The sequence below is a fragment of the Salmo salar genome, chromosome 18 (assembly GCF_965601325.2).
Source record: "Salmo salar chromosome 18, fSalSal1, whole genome shotgun sequence".
NCBI lineage: Eukaryota > Metazoa > Chordata > Actinopteri > Salmoniformes > Salmonidae > Salmo > Salmo salar.
In genome coordinates this window covers 35,743,900-35,766,568 of record NC_138308.1, presented here as the reverse complement: position 1 = coordinate 35,766,568, position 22,669 = coordinate 35,743,900, and the positions used below count along the sequence as shown (strand labels likewise).

Genomic DNA, 22,669 nt, shown 5'->3' with positions numbered 1-22,669 from the left:
TCATGAGCACAGATAGCCAGATAGAGTTCTGAGGCTCATTCAATGACTGTGTATTGCTGCCATAGCAGGCTCCAGAGTTGTGGATGTCAATATTGAATGTGGACTGATTGTGTCTGTCTCCCAAATGGCACCCTATTCCCTATATAGTGCACTACCTTTGACCAGCTGTGGTCAAAATTAGTGCACTACATAGGAATAAGGGTGCTATTTGGGATGCAAAATGACTGTTATAACAAGGAATACATTACTTGTGGAGCAAAGTCTCATTTGTTGGGAGCTGAGGGCACCTTCAAGAACATAGATGTGCTTAAATGTATTTTCTCTCTTCAACTGAGCGACGCCAGATGACCGGAAAAGGACCCTCATCTCTCTGAGACGTTGACAATGTGTCAGTCAGACACATTAAATGACAAATAGCTTATTCTATGTGGGTGTCGTTGAGTCCACTTAGCCTACAGAGGCCATGCATAGTGGTTCTTAATGGAAGAACAATCTCAGTGAATGGATTGGATTCTTATAACCCATGATAATAATATTTATAACTCTATCTTTTTGCCAGCCCGTCTGTCTGTCTGTCTGTCTGTCTGTCTGTCTGTCTGTCTGTCTGTCTGTCTGTCTGTCTGTCTGTCTTTGACTTTCTCTGCCAGTCTGTGTGTCTGCCTGTCTGTCTGCCTGTCTGTCTGCCTGTCTCTGCCTGTCTGTCTCTTTGTCTCTCAACTTGAATTACAATATTTCTCATGTTCAGCTGAATAAAATAGATGCAGCATGAGCATCCTTCAATCACAGTCCAGTAGTTGATATGTGCACTTGTCTAGGTGTGTCTGTGAGCACAACACCGCTGGAGTAGGCTATAACCTATGTTAACATTACTACAGTATAAACAAAGGATATGTGGCAATTCCATATGAGCAGTGATGTGGCATCACTGGTATATACTCTACACCTACATGCCATGCCAGGAAAGCATTGTTACCTACCCACTTTACCCAGAAGCTCTCATGTTTTGTAAATATATAAAAAATAAAAATAAATGTTTGTAAATCAACACTAACTCTTATTTAATCTAAGCTAAATAAACTTATAAAAGGAGGATTTTACAAATAAAAGCATTTGGGCTGGCATTACAGAAAGTAACGAATCGGCACAATAGTTTCATTTGTTTGTTATCATGCCAACATAGTGAGGTGGAGAGAGGCAGTAACAGTAGCTTGATAGAGAGAGGCAGTAACAGTAGCTTGATAGAGAGAGGCCGTGTCGCTAGCTACATTCCAGGCACCTGCTACGCTAATTATCATAACAGGCATTTACTCAAAATCTGTTTCGTACATCTTAGTTTATCTGCACATCCCGGTTGTGAGATGAACATGCCATAGCTACAACATCTGAAGGTAAGAGGGAAATAACTAGCCAAGTAACGTTAGCTATTAGCGAGCTAGTTGTTAGCTCTGGTCCAGGGCATTACGTGTGGCATTATGCAGCAAGAGCCTTCTTCAATGGCCTGAATCTTTCAATTCATCCATCAAGGATTTTTTTTCACACGTTGTTTAGTGACTGGTTTCAATATAGCTACTTTAAGTAATTATGTTGTTGAAGTGCTGACGCACTTTTCTCTGTATGCTCTATCTACCGCCACACTAGCTCATGCGAATGCGCTGGATCTGCAATATGGGCTGTATCCGACGTGTGCCCTTGGACCAGAGTTAGTTAAAGAAAACATTTCTGGTGTTTTCAAAAGCAAACACGTTTGTCTCATTTATGCTCACAGTTAACTGGCTAACGTTAACTATTACGATCTACGTATCTAGTTTACTAGCTAGATATCTAATTACAGCATTATGAAGCATTATGAAGCCTGCCAGTTTAAGACACCTGCCTAATCTCAAATGGGTCTGTTGTTTCAAAGTTAGCTAACATTAGTTGCTAGCAAAATTGTATTTGTTTCTCAACAAGCTCGCTAGTTATATATTTTCTCATCATGACCTATTTCTCATAGCTCAGTGTTGTCATCTCACTGTCAACAGACATCAACTTCATTTTCCACTTCTACAGGGTATCAAAGTCAAGTGGTTTATCTGACTAGTTAGAACACTAGCCCTTAGTGACTCTCAGTTCCATGACATTACATCTAACCCTTGGTCATGACTCAGTTCCATTACATTACATCTAACCCTTGGTAATGACTCAGTTCCATTACATTACATCTAACCCTTGGTCATGACTCTCAGTTCCATTACATTACATCTAGCCCTTGGTCACGACTCTCAGTTCCATTACATTGGTCATGACTCTCAGTTCCATTACATTACATCTAGCCCTTGGTCATGACTCTCAGTTCCATTACATTGGTCATGACTCTCAGTTCCATTACATCTAACCCTTGGTCATGACTCTCAGTTCCATGACATTACATCTAGCCCTTGGTCATGACTCTCAGTTCCATTACATTACATCTAACCCTTGGTCATGACTCTCAGTTCCATTACATTACATCTAACCCTTGGTCATGACTCTCCGGTCCATTACATTACATCTAGCCCTTGGTCATGACTCTCAGTTCCATTACATTACATCTAACCCTTGGTCATGACTCTCAGTTCCATTACATTACATCTAACCCTTGGTCATGACTCAGTTCCATTACATTACATCTAACCCTTGGTAATGACTCAGTTCCATTACATTACATCTAACCCTTGGTCATGACTCAGTTCCATTACATTACATCTAGCCCTTGGTAATGACTCAGTTCCATTACATTACATCTAACCCTTGGTCATGACTCCATTCCATTACATTACATCTAACCCTTGGTAATGACTCTCAGTTCCATTACATTACATCTAGCCCTTGGTCATGACTCCGTTCCATTACATTACATCTAACCCTTGGTCATGACTCTCAGTTCCATTACATTATATCTAACCCTTGGTCATGACTCAGTTCCATTACATTACATCTCACCCTTGGTCATGACTCCGTTCCATTACATTACATCTAGCTCTTGGTCATGACTCAGTTCCATTACATTACATCTAACCCTTGGTCATGACTCCGTTCCATTACATTACATCTAACCCTTGGTCATGACTCTCAGTTCCATTACATTACATCTAACCCTTGGTCATGACTCTGTTCCATTACATTACGTCTAGCCCTTGGTCATGACTCAGTTCCATTACATTACATCTAACCCTTGGTCATGACTCCGTTCCATTACATTACATCTAACCCTTGGTAATGACTCAGTTCCATGACATTACACATAAGAGTCATTGGAGGAAGATGTCTTCTGTAGGGGGGAGTTTTGTTAAGAGCCTTAACACTCGGGCTGGACATTAACACGCATTGCTTGCAGTATGGTTTTAGACGCACAATGACTTTATCTTTCATATCAGAGGAGAAATAATGTTAAATTGATACACACCTTTTTATAGGGTTGGTGTTCCAACGGCCATATCTACATGTTACAGCAAATTAGATACCTAGCGTACCCCAAACACGTGTAGGCGTAACTCGGGAAGTGTAGCTGAAGTGTAGTTTTGTTGGATGGAGGCCGAGGCGCCCATAGCTGTACAGATCTGTGCGAAACTGCTAGTGTTTTTTTGACGTTTCTAAACGTTAAAACACAGAGTTGGGATTGTTGTTCACATTTTCCATTGACCGTAAATGTATATTCAGTGCAGTGCATTGGCATCATGTTACAGGTAGCTAGCTCACAGGCTCCTTCATTAGCTGGATAGCTATGGATACGCCTATATCTCTGTATGTACTCATTGATACCTAGTAAATTAGTGGTGAAGGGATATGCTTGTGTGTTTACACACAGAAATGGTCTGACTTTAATGGTGTGCTGGCTGATAATATTATGAAGTACAGAGTTTCTGGTGGAAGAGGCTCTACCCTGTTCCCTATGTAGTGCACTACTTTTGAACAGTCCAGTGCCCTATTGGCCCTGGTCAATAGTAGTGCACTATATAGGGAATAGGGTGCCATTTGAGACGCAATCTGTTTATGTAGGTGCAGCAGCAGCCCTCATCCTCCCTATCTGTGAGCTGACTAGCAGGAGCTCAATGGTGCTGCTGGATACAATTCCCTGGATCAGTTTACACTGGCTAACTGACTGACTGACTGGCTCGTTGACAGACTGGCTGACTGGCGGTGTTGTGTAGACTTTCCACTCCAATAGCCTCAACAACAAGAAAACAACTAAGGCGGAGGTAGAGAGTAGGCCTTTTGAGCCTAGAATAACTGATATTACAGGCAAGCAAGAGACTAAAGAATAATTATTAACTTTGAGGTTATTTAACAGATTCTTCAATTATTGAATTGGCTCACGTAATGGGGAAAGTATGTTTGTGTACTGTAAGATGCAGCTAGTCTATCAGTGAGGAGTGAAGTAGGTAGCTAGTTAGACCTGCGTTATACATCACCCCGTGACCTTGATCTCTCTGTCATTCTCTCCTTGTCCCAAATGGGTAACCGTAGTGGGAACCCACAAACCTGGTGTTATCTAGGACCACTTTAGCCTATAAAACACCCATTCCTCTGAGGGATAAGACTGAACATAGTCCAATTTCCGAGTTAACAACCAAATCTCGCTGCTGCTGTTTTGCGTGCCAAACACATTTGTTTGCAGTTCCTGTTTAGTGATAGCACAAAGTCACGCATGGGGAAGTCAATGACACACAGGCTGCATTCAAAATGGCATCCTGTTCACCTATATAGTGCACTACTTTTTACCATGCTCCACATAATAGTGCACTTGGGTAGTAGTGCATCACGTCTGTAGCCGTGAAGTGATTTGAAAGACTGGTCATGGCTCATATCAACACCATCATCCCTGAAACCTTAGACCCACTCCAGTTTGCATACCGCCCCAACAAATCCACAGATGATGCAGTCTCTCACTCCACACTGCCCTTCCCCACCTGGACAAAAGGAGCAGCTATGTGAGAATGCTGTTCATTGACTACAGCTCAGCGTTCAACACCATAGTGCCCTCAAAGCTCGTCACTAAGCTAAGGACCCTGGGACTAAATACCTCCCTCTGCAACTGGATCCTGGACTTCCTGACGGGCTGCCTCCAGGTGGTAAGGGTAGGTAACAACACATCCGCCACACTGATCCTCAACACGGGGACCCCTCAGGGGTGCGTGCTCAGTCCCCTCCTGTACTTCCTGTTCACTCATGACTGCATGGCCAGGCACGCTCCAACACCATCATTACGTTTACAGATGACACAACAGTGGTAGGCCTGATCACCAAAAACAATGAGACAGCCTATAGGGAGGAGGTCAGAGAACTGGCCATGTGGTGCCAGGACAACAACCTCTCCCTCAACACGATCAAGACAAAGGAGATAATTGTGGAATACAGGAAAACGAGGACCGAGCACGCCCCCATTCTCATCGATGGGGCTGTAGTGGAGCAGGTTGAGAGCTTCAAGTTCCTTGGTGTCCAAATCACCAACAAACTGTCATGGTCCAAACACACCAAGACAGTAGTGAAGAGGGCACGACAAAGCCTATTCCCCCTCAGGAGACTGAAAAGATTTGGCATGGGGCCTCAGGTCCTGAAAGTTATACAGCTGCACCATCGAGAGCATCCTGACTGGTTGCATCACTGCCTGGTATGACCGCAAGGCGCTACAGAGGGTAGTGCAAACAGCCCAGTACATCACTGGGGCCATCTAGGACCTCCATACCAGGTGGTGTCAGGGGAAGGCCCTAACAATTGTCAAAGACTTCAGCCACCCTAGTCATAGACTGTTCTCTCTTCTACCACACGGCAAGCGGTACCAGAGCGCCAAGTCTTGGTCCAAAGGACTTCTTAACTTCTATGGGCTAGGAAAATTACGCTAGGAAAATTCAAAAACAACAAAATGTCATAATTCAGCTTTCTCAAACATGCAACTATTTTACACCATTTTAAAGATAAACTTCTCGTTAATCTAACCACATTGTCCGATTAAAAAAAGGCTTTACAGCGAAAGCAAAACATTAGATTATGTTAGGAGAGTACATAGACAAAAATAATCACACAGCCATTTTCCAAGCAAGGACATGTGTCAATAAAACCCAAAACACTGCTAAATGAAGCACTAACCTTTGATGATCTTCATCAGATGACACTCCTAGGACATTGTTACACAATACATGTATGTTTTGTTCGATAAAGTTCATATTTATATCCAAAAACAGCATTTTACATTGGCGCGTGATATTCAGGAAATGTATTCCCACCAAAACGTCCGGTGAATGTGTACATCAATTTACAAAAATACTCATCATAAACGTTGAGAAAAATATATAACAATTATTTTAAGAATTATAGATATGCAACCGCTGTGTCAGATTTTAAAATAGCTTTACGGAGAAAGCACATTTTTCAATATTCTGAGTACATAGCTCAGCCATCACGGTGAACTATTCAGACACCCGCCAAGTTCGGGGCAACCTAAACTCAGAATTAGTATTCGAAATATTCTCTTACCTTTGCTGCTCTTCGTCAGAATGCACTCCCAGGACTGCTACTTCCACAAGAAATGTTGTTTTTGTTCGAAATAATCCATATTTATGTACAAATCGTGTGTACAGATCACTTATCCAAAGGCATAACGCGCGAGCGCGGAACGAGAGACAAAGTCAAAATGTTCCATTACCGTACTTAGAAGCATGTCAAACGCTGTTTAAAATCAATCTTTATGGTATTTTTAACGTAGAATTGTAATAATATTCCAACCGGACAATAGCATATTCATTCAAGAAGAAAAAGAAGTAACGGCGTGCTCGTGTGAGCGCGCATATCCAATCCCTTTGTTGCCAGGCAGACCACTCAGTAACTGAGCTCCTATTATCTGCCCAGTGACAGGAAAATGCTCAAAACACTTTCTGAAGGCTTTAGACAGCCAATGGAAGCCTTATGAAGTGCAACGTCACCCCACAGACACTGTAGCTTCGATAGAGAATCAAAAGAAGAACTACAATTCTCAGACTTTCCACTTCCTGCTTTAATTTTTCTCAGGTTTTTGTCTGCCATATGAGTTATGTTATACTCACAGACACCTTTCAAACAGTTTTAGAAACTTCAGAGTGTTTTCTATCCAAATCTACTAATAATATGCATATTCTAGTTTCTGGGCCAGAGTAGTAACCTGTTTAAATTGGGTACGTTTTTCATCTGGCTGTGAAAATACTGCCCCTAGCCCAGACAGGTTAACAGCTTCTACCCCAAGTCATAAGACTCCTGATCAGCTAATCAAATGGCTACCCAGACTATTTGCATTGCCCCCCCCCCCACACACACACGCTGCTGCTACTCTCTGTTTATTATCTATGCATGGTCACTTTCACTCTACCTACATGTACATATTACCTCAATTTCCTCGACTAACCGGTGCCCCCGCACATTGACTCTGTATCGGTACCCCCTGTATATACTCTCGCTATTGTTATTTTACCGCTGCTCTTTAATTATTTGTTACTTTTATTTTTTACTTATCAATTTTTTACTTCACTTATTTTTTCTTTACTGCATTGTTGGTTAAGGGCTTGTAGGTAAGCATTTCACTGTAAGGTCTACACCTGTTGTATTTGGCGCATTTGACAAATGAAATTAGATTTGACTATATAGGGAGTAAGGTGCCATTTGGAAGGTTCTCTTTTAAAAAAAAAATCTTAGAATTTTTTTCCCCCACAGGAGACCTTCTCCTAATGTTTACATTTAGCAGGGCTCTACGCTGACCTTTTTTTACAAGGAGCACATTTGTGCCAAGTTGAAAAATGTAGGCGCACACAATTTAGTCCCAGGGTTTAGTAGCACAATTAAATATATTTGAGGTATTAAAGCTAGAATTCCAAAACTGTCTAGGTGCACTGGTGCTCCTAGAATAAAATTCGAGGTCACGCAGCTAAATATTTAGGCGCATATGTGAGTAAAATGGTCACACTGTAGAGCTCTGTTTAGCCAAACTTGCTCTGCTTTATTTGTTACTGCTAACTTTCAATAGGAAGAGCATGTAGGCCTACTGTCTGTTAATAATGACATATGGCTATGTAGAACAAGGCCTACTGTCTGTTAATAATGACATATGGCTATGTAGAACAAGGTCTACTGTCTGTTAATAATGACATATGGCTATGTAGAACAAGGTCTACTGTCTGTTAATAATGACATATGGCTATGTAGAACAAGGTCTACTGTCTGTTAATAATGACATATGGCTATGTAGAACAAGGTCTACTGTCTGTTAATAATGACATATGGCTATGTAGAACAAGGTCTACTGTCTGTTAATAATGACATATGGCTATGTAGAACAAGGTCTACTGTCTGTTAATAATGACATATGGCTATGTAGAACAAGGTCTACTGTCTGTTAATAATGACATATGGCTATGTAGAACAAGGTCTACTGTCTGTTAATAATGACATATGGCTATGTAGAACAAGGCCTACCTTTTATTTTCCTCCCACCACCACATTTATTTGATTGACTGACCATTCAGGCTGTCTTCTGGTAGGCCGTTCTGTACTCAACCTGTCTTCTGGTAGGCCGTTCTGTACTCAACCTGTCTTCTGGTAGGCCGGTCTGTACTCAACCTGTCTTCTGGTAGGCCGGTCTGTACTCAACCTGTCTTCTGGTAGGCCGTTCTGTACTCAACCTGTCTTCTGGTAGGCCGTTCTGTACTCAACCTGTCTTCTGGTAGGCCGTTCTGTACTCAACCTGTCTTCTGGTAGGCCGTTCTGTACTCAACCTGTCTTCTGGTAGGCCGTTCTGTACTCAACCTGTCTTCTGGTAGGCCGTTCTGTAGTCAACCTGTCTTCTGGTAGGCCGTTCTGTAGTCAACCTGTCTTCTGGTAGGCCGTTCTGTACTCAACCTGTCTTCTGGTAGGCCGTTCTTTACTCAACCTGTCTTCTGGTAGGCCGGTCTGTACTCAACCTGTCTTCTGGTAGGCTGTTCTGTACTCAACCTGTCTTCTGGTAGGCTGTTCTGTACTCAACCTGTCTTCTGGTAGGCCGTTCTGTACTCAACCTGTCTTCTGGTAGGCCGTTCTTTACTCAACCTGTCTTCTGGTAGGCCGGTCTGTACTCAACCTGTCTTCTGGTAGGCCGTTCTGTACTCAACCTGTCTTCTGGTAGGCTGTTCTGTACTCAACCTGTCTTCTGGTAGGCTGTTCTGTACTCAACCTGTCTTCTGGTAGGCTGTTCTGTACTCAACCTGTCTTCTGGTAGGCCGTTCTGTACTCAACCTGTCTTCTGGTAGGCCGTTCTGTACTCAACCTGTCTTCTGGTAGGCCGTTCTGTACTCAACCTGTCTTCTGGTAGGCCGGTCTGTACTCAACCTGTCTTCTGGTAGGCCGTTCTGTACTCAACCTGTCTTCTGGTAGGCTGTTCTGTACTCAACCTGTCTTCTGGTAGGCTGTTCTGTACTCAACCTGTCTTCTGGTAGGCTGTTCTGTACTCAACCTGTCTTCTGGTAGGCTGTTCTGTACTCAACCTGTCTTCTGGTAGGCCGTTCTGTACTCAACCTGTCTTCTGGTAGGCCGTTCTGTACTCAACCTGTCTTCTGGTAGGACGTTCTGTACTCAACCTGTCTTCTGGTAGGCCGGTCTGTACTCAACCTGTCTTCTGGTAGGCCGGTCTGTACTCAACCTGTCTTCTGGTAGGCCGTTCTGTACTCAACCTGTCTTCTGGTAGGCCGTTCTGTACTCAACCTGTCTTCTGGTAGGCCGGTCTGTACTCAACCTGTCTTCTGGTAGGCCGTTCTGTACTCAACCTGTCTTCTGGTAGGCCGTTCTGTACTCAACCTGTCTTCTGGTAGGCCGTTCTGTACTCAACCTGTCTTCTGGTAGGCCGTTCTGTACTCAACCTGTCTTCTGGTAGGCCGGTCTGTACTCAACCTGTCTTCTGGTAGGCCGGTCTGTACTCAACCTGTCTTCTGGTAGGCCGTTCTGTACTCAACCTGTCTTCTGGTAGGCTGTTCTGTACTCAACCTGTCTTCTGGTAGGCTGTTCTGTACTCAACCTGTCTTCTGGTAGGCCGTTCTGTACTCAACCTGTCTTCTGGTAGGCCGTTCTGTACTCAACCTGTCTTCTGGTAGGCCGTTCTGTACTCAACCTGTCTTCTGGTAGGCCGTTCTGTACTCAACCTGTCTTCTGGTAGGCCGTTCTGTACTCAACCTGTCTTCTGGTAGGCCGGTCTGTACTCAACCTGTCTTCTGGTAGGCCGTTCTGTACTCAACCTGTCTTCTGGTAGGCCGTTCTGTACTCAACCTGTCTTCTGGTAGGCCGTTCTGTACTCAACCTGTCTTCTGGTAGGCCGTTCTGTACTCAACCTGTCTTCTGGTAGGCCGGTCTGTACTCAACCTGTCTTCTGGTAGGCTGTTCTGTACTCAACCTGTCTTCTGGTAAGCTGTTCTGTACTCAACCTGTCTTCTGGTAGGCTGTTCTGTACTCAACCTGTCTTCTGGTAGGCCGGTCTGTACTCAACCTGTCTGTGTGTTCTCCTTCCAGATCTATGAGGCCTTCAGCCAGGAGAGCTCTCCCATGGAACAGGAAGTGATGCGCATATACTCCTCCTCCCCCCCTCCGCTGGACGACGAATCAGGGGGAGAGGAGGTCGATGACGTGTTTGGGGATTTCTCTGGGGGTGTGGCAATGTCATCCAACCAGCCGTGCCCCTCCACAACAGACCCCGCCTCCCCGACCCCATCAACGGTGCGCTTTAGTGTTAGTAACTCCTCCTCTTTCGCCGGAACTACCCATAGCAACGGAATCTCAAAACAGTTCCGAGCAGCTGACGACCTGAAGAAGCCACGGGCGCCTGTGGTGGACCAATCACAGCCCGCTAATACTGGGACCTCAGAGATTGGCAGGGTTCGGCCGGGGTCGGAGGTCAAAGGGCAGCCCTGTCATTGCAACCTCCCTGACCTCCCTCTCACCAATGGGTTTACCAATCGACATCACCAGGGAACTATGTCTGCAGGTAACAACTTTAGTCCCGAGGGCTGTCATGGAGTTGTTAGTGAGGTTGCCTAGCAACTTAGTCTTTGTAATACAAGTATTTTTCTTTATTTTTTTTTGTATTGTGTTTTTAATCCTCGATCATTTTTAATATGTACTGTTGAACTCAAATGGCTGAGGCATCTCTATATGTATTTTAAATACGTTCCAATAAAATGTATTAATTCATTCACCACAGGTCTTATACCGGCTGGGCATAGCTCCCCCAGCCAGGAGCAGGGGTTTGCAGATTTCTCTGCATTCGCCGAGCCAGAGATGGAGCTGGAGCCCTGGTGCTGCGGCTTCACTCACAGTACAGAGCACAGGAAGGACGGCAGGACAGAAAGGACAAACCTAACCAATGGTTTCTGCAATGCACACTCAGTCCAGAAGGACATAGAGCAGATGGCCAGAATAGAGCCTGGCGGGCCTGACTCTCAATGTTTAGCAGAGCAAGGGGAGAGGGACTGCACTGGAGTCCAGCAACACTGTAAGCTGAGGGGCCACCCTCAGGACTCTGGCCTCTTAGCCACCACAGAGGTGCTCTGTGTTAGGGGTGAGGGCCTGGAGGAGCCTGGAGAGAGGGCACTCAGCATCAACAGGGATAGCACGCTTACACAGGACCCAGAACTGGGAGGGAGGAGGGTGGAGGAGGAGGAAGATAAGGAGAGCGAAACAGAGAACAGTGTCTCTCCTCTCCCCACCACAGTCAGTGGGTCAGTGAGTGAGGAGTTTGCCTCCTTTGGTGAGGCTGTGTCAGACGCTTTGGAGGAGTTTGGGGACTTTGGCGAGACGGTCTTCACTCCCTTGTCAATAGGGGAGGAGGAGAAAGAGGAGGTGCAGCGGAGTGACCTCAGGGAGGAGACTGAGACAAAGATGGTGGAGGAGGAGGAAGATGAAGAAGAGGACTTTGGAAACTTCAGAGATGCTGGATCCTTCCCTAGCCAGGAGGACTTTGCTGACTTCAACCAATCGGAGTCCAGAACACAGGAGGGCTTCGGCGACTTTGACCAGGACTATTCTGAGGACCCAGGTCCGACCCAGGCATGTGGGGAGGAGGTTGGACATGGAGACCTTCCCCTCAGCGACAGCTTTGCAGACTTCCACTCTGCTCCCCTGGAGGGCTGGGGGGCGTTTGGGGACCAGAGAGGTCTGTCAGAGGGGGAGACCTGGGCAGAGTTTGGAGAGGAGGATAGACCCAGCTGGACAGAAGAGGTGAAGAAAGGGGGAGAGAGATGTCAGGGAGGTGCTGCTGTACGAAGGGACAGTCTGCAGGTGAGTGGTCTTCTGAGTTAGTAGAGTGGATTTATATTGTGTAACGCCGGAGAGACAGTGCCAGCTCCGACACCTCACATTCCCCCAACACGGCCAACACTGGTGAGATGAATGGTCAGCTGCCGCATGCTCAAATGTAAAGTGATAGAGCGTTGGGACTCCCAACAGGATTCTCCAGGAGTCTGGATAACGAGGCATCCTACAGTACTTAGTTGTCCAACATCTGGTAGAAATCCACTCTGACATTTGTAGTGTTTGTCATAACCGCTGACTCCACAAGAATAATTCTGCCCAGGTGGGTTTTATTATTGTATCAATAGATTGTCACTGCAGTTAGCCTACAGGTAGTTCCTACAGGTAGTTCACCACAAAATGAGTTTGCTGGAATAAGACAGTTCCTGCCAGACTTCAGTTCACTTCAAAATCAGGTAGATGGACATAGTTAGTTTAAAAATCTTTCCCATTAATTGTGTTTGATTACAATGTAGTAGACTGCACTGTAGTAGATCTCAAACAAGCCTTGTCTCTCCCATTCAGGCCTCCATGTCTATCCGGCTACAGAGAGTCCTGCAGACCAGCTTCCCTGCAGTGGCAGTCCCAGAACTGGATCAGGAGGGGGAGGAGACTGGGCGGGAGGGGGAGGAGACTGGGCGGGAGGGGGAGGAGACTGGGCGGGAGGGGGAGGGGACTGGGGTGGAGGGGGAGGAGACGGGGGTGGAGGAGGAGGAGACGGGGGTGGAGACTGGGGTGGAGGGGGAGGGGACTGGGGTGGAAGGGGAGGAGACGGGGGTGGAGGAGGAGGAGACGGGGGTGGAGGAGGAGGAGACGGGGGAGGACAGTGGGTTGGAGGTATTGAAGGTACTCAGCCTCAGGGCTTTGCTAGAGACTCTAGACACCCAGCCTGAGGAAGAGGAGACGAAGGCGCTCAACCGCACTACACACTGGTGAGAGAACCTCTAGTGCTGAAGATGATTAAAACGATGATGATGATGATGGTGGTTCAGTGGAATAACAGCCGATAGCATTGGAGGCTGGCCAAAGCACTACTCTGCTGTATGTGACCGCCTCCTTGTTTTGCTTTACCCAGGGTTCCTAGGGGCGTGTGGCGGCAGCCTCAGGACCTCCACGATGCCGTGGGCCTGGGGTTCCAGTGGGGCGGTTCCCATAGCAACAGGGCCCTGCTCCGCTGTCTGGGGATGGACACCAGGAACATGGTAACGGCCTCTTTTCAGTTTAAAGCCACACTCTGTAATTATGTGAATGGCTCCATGCATAGCAGAGTGAGCCACAGCCACCTCAACAGAATAACAGCAGATGTAAACAAACAGTAAGAAAATGGATGGATGTCATTTCACATGACTTTATAACATCTACATGTATAGAGCTCAGTGAATGACTTTCCATTAGAGAAACATAACTAAATAAAACATGAAGCCATCTGTTTATGACAACAACAACATCAACGATGTAGTAAGTAATGTGTCTTGTCTGTCCGTAAGCCCCTCCCTCCCTCCCCATATTACCATATTGTACATCATCTACTGTAAATGTGTCTATATATCCCCTTTACTATGTAGAAGTGCTCTGTTGTTGCTGTGTCTATAGTGTACATACTGTATGTGGGTTATGTCAATTCTTCATCTATAATATAATGTTATTCTGTCTGTATATTCTATTTATTGGTGGAAAAGCAGCACCATTTCACCAGCTTGAATTCCTGCTACATGTAAAGTTACTTGTTGATTTCTGATTCGCTCTCTCCTCCACAGTTGTTCACTGGCCAGAGAAAGCAGCCTGTCATAGTTCCTGTGTTTGCAACCAGCCTGGTGAGTGGACCGATGGAGATACTGTTCTGTGTCCCAAATAAAACCCTATTCCCTGTATAGGGAACTACTTTAGACCAGGGCCCATATGGACACAGTCCATGGTGGCCCTAGTTCCATTTCTGTCCCTAGATCCTCCCCCTAAGCATGTGTACCAGTCAGTTTGTTCCGTCATGCCTCTCCTGGCCACTTGTTTTCATGCCAAACATGACCAGGAGTTGACATGATAGCACAAACGGATCTGGGACCAGGCTACCTTCCCTTAGCCTTGTATGCTGATAGCCCCTTAATGGTCACAGATCTGAAAATACTGGGTAGGTGTAAAGCAATAAGATGATGACTTGACTGTCGGCCATATTGCTTTCTCCCTCTCCAAACCTTTCATCATGTGACATGTGTTCCATGGTGACCTCTTTCTTTCTCTGCCACTCCCTTTCCCATTCACCTTTGATTCCCTATCGCTCTCCCATCTCTCTCTCTCTCTCTCCCGTCACCCCCCTCTCTCCTCCCTCTCTCTCGCCCTCTCTCCCTGTCCCTCTCTCCTCTCTCTCTCTCAGGGAATGTTAGAGCCCACCAAAGAGCCGCTGAGACCAGCTGCGGAGAAGACTGCTGCCACAGCACAAGCACTTCCTGGGTCACAGGAAACCACCACCACCTCGTCAATACAGGTACAGAAACAGGTGTAGGGTGAAGTTGTCCTAGATGCTGATATGGGGTCAGTTTAGCATTTTCCCTCCTAATGGTTACAGTTAGAATTGGGGTAGGTGAAGCAGATCCTAGATCTGTACCTAGGGGAAACTTCACCCCGGAGCTACAGGCACACCACGGCTGTGTGTGAACATGTTACCAGCTGTTAAACTCTCCTCCGTCTTTGTTTGCTCAACCCCTCACACCTTTCTCAAAGCTCATTGGAGGAGGAGGAGGTCTGAGAGGAGGGACCTTGGATCCTCTCTTCCAATGAACTTTGAGAGAGGTAAGAATAGTTATTTTCCTTGAATTCAGGACAGAAGAGGCAAGGATATGACAGTTGGTAATGTTTCCAGACAGTCCTACAAGGATGTGACAGTCTGACTAGGATATGACAGTTGGTAATGTTTCCAGACAGTCCTACAAGGATGTGACAGTTGGTAATGTTTCCAGGCAGTCTGTCTAGGATGTGACAGTTGGTAATGTTTCCAGGCAGTCTGTCTAGGATGTGACAGTTGGTAATGTTTCCAGACAGTCTGACTAGGATGTGACAGTTGGTAATGTTTCCAGACAGTCTGACTAGGATGTGACAGTTGGTAATGTTTCCAGACAGTCTGACTAGGATGTGACAGTTGGTAATGTTTCAAGACAGTCTGACTAGGATGTGACAGTTGGTAATGTTTCCAGACACTCTGACTAGGATGTGACAGTTGGTAATGTTTCCAGACAGTCTGACTAGGATGTGACAGTTGGTAATGTTTCCAGACAGTCTGACTAGGATGTGACAGTTGGTAATGTTTCCAGACAGTCTGACTAGGATGTGACAGTTGGTAATGTTTCCAGACAGTCTGACTAGGATGTGACAGTTGGTAATGTTTCCAGACAGTCTGACTAGGATGTGACAGTTGGTAATGTTTCCAGACACTCTGACTAGGATGTGACAGTTGGGAAAGTCTCCAGACAGCCTGTGACTCACACAGTATACCCAACACAAACAGGGCAACATTGGGCACTATATTTTATACTCCCTTGATAATGAAGTTAACCCTAAACTCTGACCTAGGATCAGATATCCTTACCGCAGATCCTAACCTTAGCATTAGGAGGATAATGACAATATCCTGGACTAACTAACTCCCAATTCCTCTGTGCTGTCCTCTATCCATCACTAAGACCTGGCCATATTCACAAAGTGTCTCGGAGTAGGAGTGCTGATCTAGGATCAGTCTAGTCTTTGAACTAATAATCAATAAGATAACAAGAACCAGGGGGACCTGATTCTAGATCAGCACTCCTTTGTCTGATGTGCTTTTGTGAGTATGGGCCTTCAAGAGACTTTGTTGAATAGAGGGCACACTACTGAGCCTCACTACAGTTTGTTCCTTCCGCCAGCAGGGGGCCCCCCAGCCTTGGTCCGAGTTTGACTGGCGCAGCAGTGGCCTTGGCATCAACCGTCTGGATGGTACGTCCTCCCACTGAGCCCCCTACCTACAGGGCCAGAGATGAGGCTGCTGTACACACTCTCCCCCTCCGACTCTGCTGCTACCTGACTCCTGTTTCTCTCTTTGGTTCCAATGTCCACACCAGCATACTAGACTACCACCTATAATGAAGCAATGTGTTGGACATACTAGACTACCATTTATAATGACGCAATGTGTTGGACATACTAGACTACCATTTATAATGAAGCAATGTGTTGGACATACTAGACTACCACCTATAATGAAGCAATGTGTTGGACATACTAGACTACCATTTATAATGACGCAATGTGTTGGACATACTAGACTACCACCTATAATGAAGCAATGTGTTGGACATACTAGACTACCATTTATAATGAAGCAATGTGTTGGACACACTAGACTACCATTTATAATGACGCAATGTGTTGGACATACTAGACTACCACCTATAATGAAGCAATGTGTTGGACATACTAGACTACCATTTATAATGAAGCAATGTGTTGGACACACTAGACTACCATTTATAATGACGCAATGTGTTGGGTATACTAGACTACCATTTATAATGAAGCAATGTGTTGGACATACTAGACTACCATTTATAATGAAGCAATGTGTTGGACATACTAGACTACCACCTATAATGAAGCAATGTGTTGGACATACTAGACTACCATTTATACTGAAGCAATGTGTTGGACATACTAGACTACCATTTATAATGAAGCAATGTGTTGGACATACTAGACTACCACCTATAATGAAGCAATGTGTTGGACATACTAGACTACCATTTATAATGAAGCAATGTGTTGGACATACTAGACTACCATTTATAATGAAGCAATGTGTTGGACATACTAGACTACCATTTATACTGAAGCAATGTGTTGGACATACTAGACTACCATTTATAATGAAGCAATGTGTTGGACATACTAGACTACCATTTATAATGAAGCAATGTGTTGGACATACTAGACTACCATTTATAATGAAGCAATGTGTTGGGCATACTAGACTACCATTTATAATGAAGCAATGTGTTGGACATGCATTCTAAGTAAGTGGTATGCAAGTGTGGACTTTGGAACATAGTCTCTATCACTCCCCCTCTCTCCCCCCTCTCCCTCTAGATGGTACTACTCATTTTCATGACAGTCTTTCCCTTTAATTGTATCTTATACTGTGGAATCCCAAGGCTCTCTCTCTCTCTATACGTCTAACTTAACCGGCTACCTCATCTGCCCTGTATAGAGTGATGCTGATGAGGTTTCTCACATGTTGTTACCCTTCATCATCGATCCAAACACTGTTTCTTATTGCACTGGGTGAGAGTTCTTTCAGTATTAGTGGATGGAATGGGGCAAAGACAAGTCAAGCCATATAGATGAATGTGTGGCCATAGCCTAAAGGGAATCCCCCCAGTAGCTGCATTTTGGTTGTAGTAGAAATAAGCTCACGTGAAAAAGCCTGAAATCCAGACCTGTTCTGTACTAACATTCCACTCCTTGTAATTTGTCTTATGCCAAAAATGATGTTTGGCATGACATGGAGTGGAATATTAGCACATCCAGACTAGAGAAAGCCAGGTTCCTCTTACTGGTACCCAGGATAGAGAAAGCCAGGATCCTCTTACTGGTACCCAGGATAGAGAAAGCCAGGATCCTCTTACTGGTACCCAGGATAGAGAAAGCCAGGATCCTCTTACTGGTACCCAGGATAGAGAAAGCCAGGATCCTCTTACTGGTACCCAGGATAGAGAAAGCCAGGATCCTCTTACTGGTACCCAGGATAGAGAAAGCCAGGATCCTCTTACTGGTACCCAGGATAGAGAAAGCCAGGATCCTCTTACTGGTACCCAGGATAGAGAAAGCCAGGTTCCTCTTACTGGTACCCAGGATAGAGAAAGCCAGGTTCCTCTTACTAGTACCCAGGATGGAGAAAGCCAGGATCCTCTTACTAGTACCCAGGATAGAGAAAGCCAGGATCCTCTTACTGGTACCCAGGATAGAGAAAGCCAGGATCCTCTTACTGGTACCCAGGATAGAGAAAGCCAGGTTCCTCTTACTGGTACCCAGGATAGAGAAAGCCAGGATCCTCTTACTGGTACCCAGGATAGAGAAAGCCAGGTTCCTCTTACTGGTACCCAGGATAGAGAAAGCCAGGTTCCTCTTACTGGTACCCAGGATAGAGAAAGCCAGGATCCTCTTACTAGTACCCAGGATAGAGAAAGCCAGGATCCTCTTACTAGTACCCAGGATAGAGAAAGCCAGGATTCTCTTACTGTTTTCTGTTTAAGCTGCTATTCTGTGTTTTCTTATATTCTTCTGTATCTTTACCTTTCATTTTCTTTGTAAATTAAAGAGGACATATATATTCAGTAAACTGAAACTGATCTTTACAATCACTGTGATATATTAAAAAAAATACATTTTGATTTAGCTTGTATATGTTTTTATATTTCTTTTTAGATTCCCCCAACCAATGATGTGTTTTAAGGTTCTTTCAGTGTGGTTGCAATAAATGCTGTTGTAAATACGTGAATAAACCTCTTTCTAATATATTACACCTATCTGAACTGTCCTGCCTCTTGGTTTTCTCTGGCTGTTCTATCACTGCACTGACTACTTTCCTCCGTAGACATGGATAGATGTAACACATCCTGGTTCAACATGGGCAGTGCCATTGAGGCCGTTCACCATTAGGAAGCAGTCAACTGGGTGGGAATTTCTATAGGATAAATAAGGCTCACAGAATTCCATCCAGATCAGCAAGAAGGATCTGTCAATGAATTATACTCCTGAGCGAACATTCCATACCTAGATGTGGCAGTAAATCACCCACCTTGGCCTTAATGCCTGTTCAGACAACACACTCCAGGAGGCAGTATGCAAACCCTTTCAGTTTGTTTACCGAATGCCAATTTACTAGTTGAGGTAAAATGGAGAAAGCCCTCAATATTGCTGCCCATGCTGTCTCTGAAGCCAGCATGGCAAAGATGTAAGGAAGAGCACTCTATCCAACTCTATGCTGCTTTCCTCTGTTCTGTAGATTCTTATTCCAGCTCTATACTGCCACCCACTGTGTTGAAGGACCAAATGCTTGATGGTTTCTACGCCACTTGCTAGTAGTTTGTACACCTTTATTTGGACCAAATACAGAAGTGCTATGGTTGTCTTTTTGTTTTGAACTCTAAACACAGTGCAGAATGTGAGGGCTACTTGTATTAGCATCAGCTAACTATCTTCCAGAAGTTCATAGACAGATGAGGGATTGAGAAACACAGGTGTACAGTATGTAACAGTCTGGGGTGAAGTTTCCCCTAAGTACAGATCTAGGATCAGCTTCCCCTCCCCCAATCCTAACCTGAGCCATTAGTGGAAGATACAACTAGGGGCATCTTCACCCTGGTTCTATGTACCCCCTTCACCTCCCTCCCTCTAGTCCTGTAGAGAGCAGAGGTCCCTCAGGGCTGAATCTTCATATCTTTGGGCCACTCACGCATGCAAACATACACACAATTGCCCCTGAAAAATAGGTGTTTGATAAATATTTGTGTCACTTTTTGTTGACGAAATGAACATTGATATGCGCACACTAAACAAGTTTACATTGGTATCCATGAACATGGAAGTCACATTGGTGGGCAGTGTAATTACAGAGTTACTACAGTGTCGGTACAATGTGTGTACATGCGTATTGTGTGTATGTAAATGTTTTGTGTGTGTGTGTGTGTGTGTGTGTATGTGTATGTGTGAAGTGGTGGATACAGAGCTAGACAGTGACACAAGCAGCCGTCTAGCAGACAACCTGAACCACCTCATGTCTTCTATGGAGAACACCACTATCTCCACCAGGTCAGACTGGTCAGACACCCAGAACCACCTCATGTCTACTATGGAGAACACCACTACCTCCACCAGGTCAGACTGACACACACACACACACACACACACACACACACGTAGAGATCAATAATTGATAATCAAGCATAATCGATTGGATTTATATCGTGCTTTGCCAGGTCTGAAAGAGCTTTGCATGGAAAGAGAGTAAACTCACCTGCAATCAAATGTGGCCTCTGTGTTTTTCCCATCTTAATGTGCTGTGTGTGTTTGTGTCAGGAAACCCCATAGGGATGAGGAGGACCAGCTGAGTGAGGAGGCAGTCAGGGTGATCTGTGGGCTGGCTGACCTGTCCTTCATGAAGGCTAAGGTCCTAATGTTCCCCATCACCCTCACACCAGCCGCTGGCTCTGGTACACTGCTAGAGTGATACACACACACACACACATGGATGGACACAAACACAGAAGACTTCTCCGCTTCAAAGCCAGAGTGAACATTAATGTATGCGAAGTCAATATGTTGATAATCAGGAAAATGCTGAAATAGTTAGTCTTTTGTTCTGGATGTATTGATGTATTTATGTTGTGACACAGTGGTTGAGGTCTGAGACTGATCCACACTTACCTCCAGCCATCTGCCTCGTTCCCCCAGTGGTCTTACATCAGTTTCCTGTTTCTCTTTTGAAGATGGTGATTTTATCTTCATGTATTTATTCTTAATGTGTGTATAGTTAGTTATTCATGTAAATTCATCATTAATCCATAGGAAATATATTGTATTTAATATTTACATAACAGATTGGTTATAACAATATTTATATGATATATGTTTGTGTTGTTGATCCAGAGTGTGATTTCCTCTTAAATGGCACCCTATTCCCTATATAGTGCACTATTGTTGACCAGAGCCATATGGGACCTGGTGAAAAGTAGTGCACTACATAGGGGATAGGGTAACATTTGGGACAAAGCCTATCATCATGGGGTTAACTACTGTTAAAGAATATAATAGCACAAGTCTTAATGAATAGGGCCTCCAGAACCCTACTATTTCTGATTAGTGTCTAGGGGGAAAGTGTTCTGTGTGTTCACATGATCTGCCATTAAAGGGGCAATCCAGTATTGGTACATCATTATTTGTAACCTTTAAATGAATAATATATATAGCCCTTGATTGTTAAAGAATGTAACGTATAAATGCCTCATGAGCTCAGTTCAACTGTTTTACCCCATCAGAACCCATTGCTTGTAAATAATGTAATTGGTAAGTAATGCTGTATAGCTTCAGACAATGGTTAAAACTATCATTTTGATCTCGTGGCTCTTTAAATTTGAGTGGTTTAATTTCTCCAGCTCCATTCCTCAGCTGTTTACCAAAAGAATGTGGTGGGTGGCCATTTAGTTGTTTGAATCCCAGATTGCCCCTTTAAGGGTCATATGGTGGTGCTCACAGGTAAAGAGCAATATACATTGTTTTTGTTCTGTTTTGTGTGTTTAATATGTGGGTTTGTGACAGTTTCTCACAATTGTTCCCACTGCCTGTATACATTTTCAGGGATGCCTTTGCACATTCTAAAGATATGAAATGAATGTGACCTATAGTTAACTGGTGCTGAATAATAAGATCTGTGGAGGAAAACTATAAGGGACTAAAATGTAAGGGACTTCCTATGGAAAAAGACTAAAGAGCCTATGGAAAGGTTTCAATACATTCGTTAGGGTCTTTTTAAACTGGTGTGAATGTAGCTATTTATTTTAGTGTACATACAAATAAAATGTATTTAAGAAGGGTTACATGAATGTGTGGTTTTGTACTCTGTGAATGTCAGGTGTTACAGACACTTACAACCAATGATCATCCCAACCACCCAGGATGACCTCTGCTCTCTCTTGTTAAATCGTCAAAATGCTCAAACAACATTTGTACTATTTTTAATTCATACATTTTCACTCTCCCCACCACTTTCTTTTCTGACGTGCTGTAAAGAGGGTAAGAATATTTATCAATAACATTAAGTGGGTTATATTAAACCTTTTATTTTCCATTACTCTTAAAAAACGAACACCTAGATTGACAGAGCAGTGTTCTCTATAATAGCATAGTGATAATTAATAAGATGCTGGTCTACTGGTTGATATCTGGTTCTGATATTTATAATTGATGTTTATTTGTTAGAACAATTGTCTCTTTCAGGAATAATGGAGACTGGACCAGACAGTCTGTTTGTGACTCTCCTGTTTCTCCTCCACAGATCCCACCCTGTGTCTGGTAACTACACTGCTAGTTCCCTCTGAGTCTGGTAACTACACTACTAATTCCCTCTGTGTCTGGTAACTACACTACTAATTCCCTCTGTGTCTGGTAACTACACTACTAATTCCCTCTGTGTCTGGTAACTACACTGCTAATTCACTCTGTGTCTGGTAACTACACTGCTAATTCCCTCTGTGTCTAGTAACTACACTGCTAATTCCCTCTGTGTCTGGTAACTACACTGCTAATTCACTCTGTGTCTGGTAACTACACTACTAATTCCCTCTGTGTCTGGTAACTACAC

General features: G+C 44.4%; 1 protein-coding gene across 1 annotated transcript; it reads left to right on the top strand.

Moving 5' to 3' along the window:
* The first annotated feature begins 1,186 nt into the window (after window positions 1-1,186).
* LOC106562881 (uncharacterized) lies at window positions 1,187-21,905 on the top strand. The gene is made up of 10 exons (XM_082964538.1): window positions 1,187-1,388; window positions 10,516-10,987; window positions 11,204-12,279; window positions 12,817-13,223; window positions 13,367-13,493; window positions 14,049-14,105; window positions 14,660-14,770; window positions 16,182-16,251; window positions 20,025-20,187; window positions 20,389-21,905. Exons 2-10 carry the CDS (start codon window positions 10,549-10,551, stop codon window positions 20,537-20,539), a joined length of 2,601 nt encoding a protein of 866 aa, XP_082820664.1. The 5' UTR covers window positions 1,187-1,388; window positions 10,516-10,548; the 3' UTR covers window positions 20,540-21,905.
* Window positions 21,906-22,669: the final 764 nt, after the last annotated feature.